Source organism: Biomphalaria glabrata, chromosome 12, assembly GCF_947242115.1.
Source record: "Biomphalaria glabrata chromosome 12, xgBioGlab47.1, whole genome shotgun sequence".
NCBI classification, from domain to species: Eukaryota; Metazoa; Mollusca; class Gastropoda; family Planorbidae; genus Biomphalaria; species Biomphalaria glabrata.
In genome coordinates, this window is record NC_074722.1 from 11,787,811 (window position 1) to 11,799,686 (window position 11,876).

Below are 11,876 nucleotides of genomic sequence, written 5' to 3' on the forward strand. Positions count from 1 at the left end.
TCTTTCTCTCCGTGATCACGCTGCTCAACATTCTACATTTACAAATGAAACAGTAGGCCTACAGATTTTGAGCCTACAAATGATGTATGGCTAACATTGAATTGTGCTCCCACTGGACTCACCAATCTCGGCAGTGCGCTTTTCTAATTCAATTTTTGTGTCAACGCTTTAAGGGAGGTCGGTACACATTATTGACCACCATGGGAGATAAACGAACATACGGCTCTGTTTTGGATTAGCTCATCTTGTATGTACACCAGCATAGTTCTCTTGCTATCTTTATACAACAAACAAATAAGAAGAATAGCCTACTGTTTAATGTTGGTTTGTTGTAATAACTGGGCTAAATAAAAGTGCAAAAAAAAGGTGGAGAGAGAGAGAGAGAGAGTAGAAAGGGAGAGAGAAACAGAAAAGGGCAAGGATACCTGAGAGTGAAAAAGAGAAAACAAGGAGATAGAACTTGACACGTGGGGGGTAAGCTTCTCGTGAGCTGATTATCAAAATAAAAATTCGAACCGGATCACATTGTTACTATTTTTTAGAGATATGAATAAAGTTTAGAATCTGTATCGTTTCGTTTGATTAGTAATTATATCTTAGCATATCTTTTATGATGCTTGATTAAAATTGTCTTCTAAGAATTCTAAAAAACAATAGCTTATAGACAGACGTAGAACCAACAAAAGCAGACGAGCAGCAGAACGCGCGGCAGCCGATTTCTCTCACGTGACCTCTCTTGTCTCAGTGGGCGATGTTCATAGATCTCTATCCCACTCAGAATCAAGAGATCCACCCATTCACATCTTCGCTTCCTGATTAAAGCCAACCAGTCAAAATCTCCCGCGTGTAGAGAGGGGGCGAAAAAGAAGACAAATTTCTTTAGCACCTGAATCTAAGCCTACTTGAATGATTTGCTGTTTTTGTGTGACGACAAGCTGTTGACAAGTAGATTAACCATCAGTAAAAGGTAGGTGAAACTAATATATCTAGATCTCTTAATGAAATGTAGATCTAGTTGTTTACGTTTTATTCTTACAAGATACATCGACATTTTGTCTGTCGTCTGCTAGATTTAGGGTCATTATATAGGCTCCACAGCATTTATAACTGCGTCATTTAGTAATTGGTTGTTAATTTACCAATGTTAAAAAAGGTTTTGAAACTTTGCATTTGGATCTGCGTCTGCTAGAATATCATGCCTTTAAGTGTTTAAGTTTTTAAAAAAATGCGCTTAAGCACATACCAAATTATAAATAATTAAAAGTAGGTCTTTATTATCTTATCTTATTTTATATTATAGGTTACATACGTTTCTTCAACACAGAAGATAATTAGGCCGCATCCATCTGTTATGTTAGGCCTAATTAAAATGTTTAACTCCTCTTGGTTTTCCTAGATGATTCAGGCAACTCGATCCATGCTCTAACTGCACTAGGGAAGACGGAACTAATTAAAAAAAGGTCCTATAAGTTAGGCCTACTTCCGTGTTTCTCAAAAGTTTACATGTTACGCATCCCCCCTCCCGAACGAATAAATTTTACTTACGCGTTCCACCAAGCATTTTCATGCAATCTGAGCTCCAAAAATGAATTTTCCTGACGTCTGCAGCGCACTACTCTTCCAAGTAAAAAAAAAAGCAAACAAAAAAGTCAAAATATAAAGAAAGGGGCGCCACGGACATATGCTGGAATGCGAGGAACATTAAGACTGTAAAAGGCGTGATAATCGTAAGGTCATCTTTGTGTAAAGCAACTTGTCTTCATTTGGCCTGTTTTTGTCACGCAAAAGACGTCAACAGAACAATGGTGCGATAATCGAGAGAAATTCGACCATTTTGAGAAAGCAAATATCGTTTTTACAAAGATGACATCAACTCACTCTGTCTGTCTATCTGTCTGTCTGGTCTGGTAAAAAGTTTGAACACGTTATTTCTCCTACAACCATTCTCGAATCAAGTTGAAACTTTACACAATTATTTCTTGTACCTGCCAAAAACAAGAGTAAAAAAAAGTTAGTTAATTATTGGTAATTAATTATTTTGTTTGGTTTGAACAAGTGAAAGAAATTGGACTTGAATCATGTGGCGGTGTAAGCACTGGCGGATCCAGGGGGGGGGGCGGTAGGGGCGATCGCCCCCCCCCACTCGGCCCCCCCCCCCCGAAGGCGGGGGGCGGACGAATTTTAGTATAGAATTCACACAATTTGTATACGAATTTATTACTTATGTTAATAATATATACTAATTATTTATATTTCAACCTATTTTTAGATTATTTCCCCCCCCCCCCTTTCTATTATTTTGGCCGATTTGGTAGGGTCGGGAGGGGGCGATGGCATCAATCCGCCCCCCCCCACCATAAACTTTCGAGTGGGGGGGGGGCGGTCCTATTTATTTGTAGAAATCAAAGCTTGCTAACAGAATCAATTAAATATCTATATGATTAAAACTTTTTATTGGTATTTTAATCGGTCTTTATATTATGTCGTTCATCATTGGCCGATTGGAAGGGGAGGAGCGAATACCTCTACTGCCCTTCCCATCTAAACCCTTTGAGTGGGGGGGGGCGGTCCTACTTTTATGGAGAAATCATAGTATGTGAACCAAATTAGTCGAATATCTATATAATATAAACAGGTGGAAGTGCGATACATGCAATCACCTTCCCCCCATCGGACAAACCAATACTTTTTCTTTTTGTATTATAGTAAGAAATTACAAAATAAAAAAAATCTGTCACTAATATAATTTATATATGCTATAAAGTAAATTCTTATATCGAGTCGCCCAACCTCTATTCTTTAATTCAAAATGCAATCATTAGCAGAAATTATAAAAAGGAGGGAGGATTAACCGTTTTCATTTTACCGCCCTTCCCGTTTCCAGACAGAGTTTGTGTGATTTCACATGAATTTATCATAACTATTTTAAGAAAGACTTTGCTTTGGAAAAGTTATAATTCAAACGAAATTTTTAAATATAACAGTCACGGTTGAGATGAGTTCAAAAGCCAGATAATCTTTTCCTAGTCGACTTTTTCCAACCTTTACTCTATCTCATATTTTTCTAGTTAAATAAATTTAGGACTATAACTCACAATTTATGCTTACATTTTATTGAATATTATTAATCGAATTTTTTTTTTTTGGTGGCGATCCTCAAAGCCTTAATCTAAATATGTTGGGTATCTTATCTTTTCAAAGAACAAATCGGTTGTATTTGCAATGTATTAAGGGACTATAAATTCATATTAGAATATTTTTCCACATTATTCAAAAGGTCCTTTATAATAGAATGAATAATGAGCTGTAGGTCAGGAGAATGCGTTACTGCAGTGAAGAATGCCAAAAAACGCTTTTAGCGTTGAGGCTTCGCCCCGAACCCCTCTGATAAACAATGAGCGGTAGATGTCAGGAGAATGCGTTTCTGCAGTGAACAATGCAAGAAAACGCTTATGGCGTCGGGGCTTCGCCCCGAACCCCACTAATAAGTAATAAGCTGTAGATGTCAGGAGAATGCGTTTCTGCCGTGAAAAATGCAAGAAAACGCTTTTTGCGTCCGGGCTTCGCCCCGAACCCCACTGATAAACAATGAGCTGTAGATGTCAGGAGAATGCGTTTCTGCAGTGAAAAATGCAAGAATACGCTTTAGAGTGTCGGGGCTTCGCCCCGAACCCCACTGAGGAAACTTACAGCGCTTTCCCACACCCCCAAGCGTGCAAGAGAAAGGCCTCAACATGACTGTTTTTTTTCCTGTTTTTTTCGCCGAAGATTGAGAAACAGTCTTATTTTATTCTCATATATCGAATATATATATATATATATATATATATATATATATATATATATATATATATATTTATTTATTTATTTATTTATTTATATATATGCTGTACGCACGTTTATTCATAGGGTTAGGGTTTACTGGGCGTTAGGGTTAGGGTTTGGAACAAAATCGCCCCCCCCCCCCACTCCAAAGTTCTGGATCCGCCAGTGGGTGTAAGTTGAATTAGTCCTCTTTATGCTGTGTCATTTAAAGCTTAAAACTAAAAATAGATATCTAAGAAATGTTCTATTTTCATAAGCACTTCGCTGGCACAGTGGTTAGTCTATTAACTTGAGGAAGCTTGAGCCCTCGGGTTCGAATTCAGGTCGAACAACTTAAAAAAAAAAAAAAAAACTACATTTGAACAGCAAACACGGTAACCCTTTTACAGAAACCCTTTTCTTTCTCCAAACTAATTGAGATAATTACATCATGGGCGTAGCCGGGGGGGGGGGGTTGTGGCTCTCACCCTCACCCTAGCTAATCCTCCGACATTGCAGAAATCCTTCTCCATGCACAAATAAGGTAAGTAAAGGAAGATGTTTCTTCATAAAAGCACAATAAAATTTAAAAAATAAAGGTCTAAATAAATATGTATAGGCCTATTTGCCTTGAATCCCTTGTCGAGCAATTTGTATAACTGTGCTTCAGTGAGTAAGAACAACGGATAGGGCGTCGCCATAGTTATCCCAATGTTCGCAAACAAAGCTTACAGCCATCTTGCGAAGTTCGAGAGCAACAGTTTCGCCGATGACATTTTTCCAGAAATATGCGACTGATAGAAATAAACAGTTACCTGATGCAGGAATTTCGACTACATTGAAAGACCTGTTGACTCCACGAAATATATATGTGAAGCGGTGGCCATGGTTAGGAAACGAAGGGTAATACGAAGGGTTAGAGATTTGGCGTGCGTGGTGTCCCGCATGGTTGGGCGACATAGAGACCTTGTTCTCTCCACCCCCCCCCCCAGTTTGTCCTGTCATCATGGACTACACACTACTGAGTACACTAAGCCTGCATGGACTACACACTACTGAGTACACTAAGCCTGCATGGACTACACACTACTGAGTACACTAAGCCTGCATGGACTACACACTACTGAGTACACTAAGCCTGCATGGACTACACACTACTGAGTACACTAAGCCTGCATGGACTACACACTACTGAGTACACTAAGCCTGCATGGACTACACACTACTGAGTACACTAAGCCTGCATGTGTACGTCTATAGGACCGATAAAATCCGTCGGTCACACAGTCTATTTACTTTTTGGGCAGGGGGGATTATTTTTATTGTTTTACTAGCGTTGGTTATCCTAATGCTCTTATATAAATAAGCCTAAACTTTAGATTTAGACCTAGATCTCAATAATATGTCTTATATAGACGCTATTATCTATTATATGCTTCGGCTTCATCTAATGTTTAAGCTATAAAAAGGGTGTAGGCCTACTTGATTTTCCTGAAGTTAATAAATTAGGGCCTATCGTTTACCGCCAATGAATTGATTAAAATCACTAAAAATTGACCTAACTTGCTTATCAGATTCTCACTGCAGGCAAACAGAAATGATATAAACACCATCACGTGACTCAAAAAAAACAAAACAACTTTTGCCCATCACTACACAAGGATGACACAAGGATGACACAAAGATGTCACGAGGATGTCACACGGATGACACAAAGATGACACAAGTATATCACAAGGATGTCAAAAGGATGACACAATGTTAAAATTTTGAAGATCGCAATGCCACGAAGAATACATTACTGACACTGACACAATTATAAGGACGAAATTAGAATTGAAGCGCAGGGCACCTTCAAGAGAGGTACCTATGACGGCCGCACCATTTACCTTAAGGCAGCTTCTGGCTATAAACAAACATATATGTTTACTTCTCTTTTCTCTTTTGTCACTCGTTGTATACATTTGAATTATTAATGCATTTCAAATAAACGTGTATTCAATGTTGTCTTTCCAGACATTCTCAAATTTCACTTAGCAGTTTTACACAGAAGATGAAGAGAGAGTCAGAGAGTGACACCGACAGAGAGAGAGAGAGAGAGAGAGAGAAAATATAATAAACTTGTTTTGTTAATCAGAATGATGAAACCTACTAGGAATTATTGATTGATCATCAAAAAATAAAGAAGACCAGATGTAACTAGCTTGAAGCGAACATGATATAATGATTTCAATTCTTTTTTTCATGTTTATTGTAAGCAGTAACAGAATCACACGCTGACGCCTGGGCAGTGTGACTATTTATAGCAAAATCATGACAGCCTGCATTCGATTGTCTGAATTAATTATTTTTTTGTACGCTATAGAACACAAATATCAATCCTTTTCCCTCACAGTTACATTGTATTTTTATTCAAATATTGACTGAACTGCAGCCAGCGTTACATAACAAAATAAAGAGCTAAATTATTCTTTAAGCAGGAATACTGTTGACTGTCTTAATTACTCATAAGCAGATTGGTGATGTAGATGACAAGACAAAGCACTAAATTTAGAGACACTTCAGGATAGAAGACTAAAAGTAGCAACTATACATTAAAACACTGAACCATAATTTACACATACAAAAACAAAAAAGACACAAAGATAAAGGAACATTTCCTATTCCATATGCTAGGGCATCATCATTAATTCCTTCATACCTAGTGCTAATAGAGCATGAAAAAGGTTGTCAGAATCAGCCAGGAAAACCAGCGACTTAGAAGAGTTTAAGTCACTGATTAACATCCATGACTGGATTGATACAGTAGGGGCCTACATGTAATGCATAGGACGTTATTATCTTCTCTTTTGAAGTAACGTCTGTAATTTATAGGATAACAGAGTTCCTATTTCTTCAGATAGGCTTATATCTGTGATATAGATCTACTTTGCACATGAATGTACTTCGCCAATAGGCTTATATCTGTGATATAGATCTACTTTGCACATGAATGTACTTCGCCAATAGGCTTATATCTGTGATATAGATCTACTTTGCACATGAATGTACTTCGCCAATAGGCTTATATCTGTGATATAGATCTACTTTGCACATGAATGTACTTCGCCAATAGGCTTATATCTGTGATATAGATCTACTTTGCACATGAATGTACTTCGCCAATAGGCTTATATCTGTGATATAGATCTACTTCGCCCTGAAAACATAGTAGGCTATGCTTAAAGCTTATTGGATACAAATTATAATAGATTTAAAAGTATCGACTATCAACAAGTCAATCGTATTGTTGCAAAAGCCATAAAAATCTAAGGTTTTAATTCCTGTCTTATTAAAACCTTAGATTTTTTTTAAACTCAGTCGGACTACATGTATTAATTAAACTTAGCTAAATTTCAGAACAGAACTTCCAAGGTACAGCTTATTTCAATTTTCTAAATACTTTTTTTTTATATATAAGGCTGATCTGCTACAATGGATGAACTGCGAGAACCAGGCTACTTGCTGTGGTCTAATACGACGGACATCGTAATGCTTAATATCATCGGCGTGGTCATCTGTCTTTACTCGCTCTACATAGAGGTGAACAAAGAAAGGAACCCTAACTACCGAGCACTGTGCGACTTCAATGAACACATGAGCTGCTCAAAGGTTCTCACTTCAGAGTGAGTCTGCTCTTTTTTTATTTGGTATTATTACAGCGTTAAGTTTAGCCAAATAAAGAAGGGATGTCATCTAAAACATAACTCTTTTATCCAAGTATTGATTTATTCTTCTTTCATTCTATTGTTTCCTTTACAATATTATATAAGATTAAATTGTAGTCATTGTTTGACGCTGAAGGTCACTTACAAAGATCGCGACATACACAGACGTAGACAGCGAAAAGAAAATCAAAATCGACCACCGGCGGACAATGGTTGTGTCTGCGCTAGGTGTGGCAAAATATGTAGGCAGAGTTGCCTACAAGTACGCATCTTGTGTATTTTGTACGCAAATGGACTCGAAAATACGCGAGTACGGTTTATCATCTGAGAATACCCATTTGCCCCTCAAAATACGCATTTCCAGGTCTGAAAATACGCATTTCCATTTTGGCATGTAGGCATCTCTGATGTAGGTCTCAGCTGGGGCTGCGTAGCCACGGGAAATATTACATTCCTCATTAATCTTATTATTATTATTCCCGCGTCATCCTTTCATATTGTGATAGTTTATGGTATAGAACAGCACAAGCCTATTTAGGCTATGTTTATGAGGTTGGGTCTGCTTTGTCTTGCAAAATGTATCCCTTTTATCTCCATCCTCGGACTCAAAAACCTTCTTATTATTATCATTTTTTTGCAGGTATAGCATCGGTTTTGGTTTTATGCATTTACTGCTGGGCAAAAACCACGCCCTGAATGCCAGGAACTGCAACATTGGTCTTGTCGTCTATGTCACCAATTTGCTTATGTGTAAGTAAGACAGTTAAATCTAGCAATCTACTCGCAATTTAGTACTATTGCATGGCTATTTCCTATTGCACAATCACTAAAATGGAACAACAATCATAATTATCATAACTATAATCCAAGTGCCAGGGCAGTAGCTGTGGTCGGAACGATGTCGCCCACAGATCAGTTCCCTCCTCTCCACGCAGCTGATTTATCCAAAGGATCGTCAGTACCTATACAGTTAGGGTTCAGCGGCGTCGCAGAGCTTATTTTGTGACGGTACGCACCGGTCGTACCGGGACTTTTTTTCGTTGTGGGGAAAAATGATTAATTTACAAATTAATATACAACTTACAATTAATAGATCTAGTGTTTATAATGAAGACCTCAATCTTGCTACCAAAAAAGGGCGACAAAATATGTTTAATACGGCATTATAAAAATCAAACTTGGTTCTAAACCAAGTAAAATAAAAGGGTCGCAGGTGATGAAGATATGAGGTGAAAGTGTGTGAACACAAGACATTATTAGAAAGAAGGGAAGCAACCAAACTTTTAGCTATCAACAGACTTTTTATTTATTAATATATATGAGATAGAGGTTTTCATTATTGCAGCGGGGGACCACCGAGCGAATAGTAGCCCACATTGTCGCCCTTCTTAGTCTTTTAGTCTGGAAACGTAGATGGTATACGGAAGAAAGGGAGTGTCCAATATTTCCTTTATCATTATGTTCCGGGGCCCTTCCCACACATCCATTACCTCAATACTGCTGGTAGCCTACTTGTTTCAAGTTATACTAGAGAAGATACGCTTACAGCGGTTTAGTTGTTTACCAGCAATTTACCCGATCAACGGCCGTCAAAAACAATATGAAAATTCAATTATTTTTGTTCTCTCCAGGTTTAGTTTTACCGATACCATTGGCTACTACCGTCATGTTCTACTGCAGCATTGTCAGCGTCCTTGGCTGTGTCTACCTGGCTTTCATTCTCTTCGTTATCTTGAAGGACATCTGTGTGGTGTGCATCTCAATGTATGTGGTCAACGGATACCTTTTATATTTGACCTACCAGGCTCACAAATTCTATCACTGAAACATGACCAGGAATGACGTGTTTCAATGTGAGATGTTAAGTCTGTGATGCTCAAATACCATTCAGCAATTATCTGTGCGGGTCTGGTCTTTGTATGAGAAGAGATATAGAGTTGAGAATTTGATTTTCATTTGCACATTTGTGTACTATCATCCGCATGTGTATGTGTCTATTGAAAGAATAAATGCGATGCATAAATTCTTACAAAATAAATATTTTAAAAATATCTCTTTGTCACATGACGTGATTGAAAAGCTAGTATCTATGAATGGTGTGGTGTTTTTTTTTTTTGTCCATTTCTAAATTATTCACACCCAATGAATATTTTGACAAATGTATTTTTTCCTTTTCAAAAAGGTTGTGGCTGAGAGAGTAACTCATTTGATTATTGAACTAAGGTATCAGTTCCAGTCCATGTTTACTGAGTAGGGACGTTTCCTATTTAGTTGCTTGCTCAAAGTAAAAATTGATACAATGTATTTGATAGTCACAGAATACAGTTACAGTTCTATAAATGAATGAGAATTGTATTTCGACTAGCTCAGAATATACATGACCTGCTGTAATATGTTGACAATTTATTATGTACTGAGTTTGAGGTTTAAGAAATCGACAATAAAATATGTAAGCAGAAGTATACTAAACTATGTGCAGACTTTTGTTTATTGAACTTGTAACAAATACAAACATGTGTTGTTGTAACTGCCTTCATTTTCTTTCAATTCTTTTCTTCTTATTTTATATAATACAGGCTTACTTCAAAAAAGATGATTACGCCCTATGCGTCATTCATTTAGTCATGCATATAAACCAATGACTTAAATTCTGCTAAGTCACTGGTTTTTGTGGCTAGCTCAGGCAACCCATTCCATGCTCTTATAGCACTAGGGAAGGAGTATTTGTACAAATTTATCCTAGCATATGGAACGAGGAATATGCATTTATCTTTGTGTCTTTCTGAGTATTTTATTAGATTTTGTATTTGAAGATTATGGTTCAGTATTTTATGTATGATTGCTACTTTACTTTTGCGTCTTCTATCCTGAAGGCTTTCTAAATTTAGTGATTTTACTAAAGGTGTTACTCTAGTAAACTGTGAATATTCGTTTGCTCTATTTTGTGTCTGCTCCAGTTTCTTAATGTTTTCTTGGGTTGAGGGGTCCCAAATGGAGGATGCATATTCTATTATTGGCCTAACCAAGGTTATATAACATTTTAGTTTCATGTTCTTATTTGATTTATAGAAATTTCTTTTGTATTCAGTAACTAATCAATGTGAAGCTAAATATAGAGTTCGTCGATTGTGGTCATCCAGGGTAATTATGGATTTTCACAGCAGTTTTGTGCCTCCTCATCTGGCTAGTGAGCCTGAAATGTTTGGCTGAATGTAACTAGCAATAGGCACCCAACAGAAAAACAAAATCTCACTGGACTATACCATTTGGTCAATTCAAGGACATCAAAATTATCTAAAGCAACAAAAAAAAACAACAAACAAACAAAAGAAAGAAAAAGAAGTCTATGTTGAAAGGTGTGCCAAGGTGTTCTTCACTGAATCACAGTGTGGGAAACATAACTAGAACATTTACAATAATGGATTTTTTTTTTAAATGAGTGGATCATAAGGTGCAGTACTATTAGAATTTTTTTTTTTATTTCTATTTGTACAAGTTACTGACAAGATCTAAAATGAACAAGACCTAACATAATGTAGAGTTTCAGAGCATGTACTCCTCTTCAGACTTGTCTAATAAAGGAAAAAAGGCTCTACACTCAGAAACAAAATAAATGTAGCTGGTCCAAAGAATGTCTTTGTTTATGCATAATCAACTTACAATTATATATTTTGTCTTTTGATGTGAAAAATACTATACAATTGAAAAATAAATTAAGTTCAGGTTTTCATAGTTCTTTTAGATTAAGTATATATATATATATTGTGTTGAAGAAATTTTATATATTAATGACAATTTTTGTACCTATAAAATTCTGAAAAAAAAAAAAAAGTTTTCCAAATGAATTTTTTTGCAGCCATTTCTTGTACATGGACATCAAAGTGTACAAGATTTGTCCTAATAATACTAATAAACTAAAAAATAAAAGCTTAGCATTTATGCAAATTGTTTAAAGATTGCAAAATAAATACTATTGGTTAAAATTGTGGAAATTATTTCAAGTTTTAGAAAAAGTAATATGATACTAAAATAAATAGAAAAATCTAATCCAAAAATGATATATTTAAAACCTGATTCATATCTATATAGATAAAAAATTTGCAGCAATTAGTGAATTTTCATAGTAAACTTAAACACGAGATAAAGAATTTCCAACTCAGCAATTGGATTAGATATACAATCACAATTAGTGTGGAAGGCCCCTTTCCCACATCCCTTTAAAGCTTCAATGCAGCACACATAACTGAATATCAGTTTCTTGACAACCTCATCACAAATAGTGTAAGTCTACAATAAGATATTTGATTACATGGTGCTATTTATACATCAACAATGAATGACAACAAACCTATAAAATAAATTGTT

At 36.3% G+C, this 11,876-nt stretch overlaps 1 protein-coding gene across 1 annotated transcript; it reads left to right on the top strand.

The window, feature by feature from the left end:
* Nucleotides 1-374: 374 nt before the first annotated feature.
* Nucleotides 375-9,983, top strand: LOC106056190 (vitamin K epoxide reductase complex subunit 1-like protein 1). Its single transcript, XM_013212807.2, has 4 exons — nucleotides 375-967; nucleotides 7,265-7,469; nucleotides 8,152-8,261; nucleotides 9,143-9,983. The coding sequence occupies exons 2-4, from the start codon at nucleotides 7,279-7,281 to the stop codon at nucleotides 9,334-9,336; spliced, it is 495 nt and encodes a 164-aa protein (XP_013068261.2). The 5' UTR covers nucleotides 375-967; nucleotides 7,265-7,278; the 3' UTR covers nucleotides 9,337-9,983.
* Nucleotides 9,984-11,876: the final 1,893 nt, after the last annotated feature.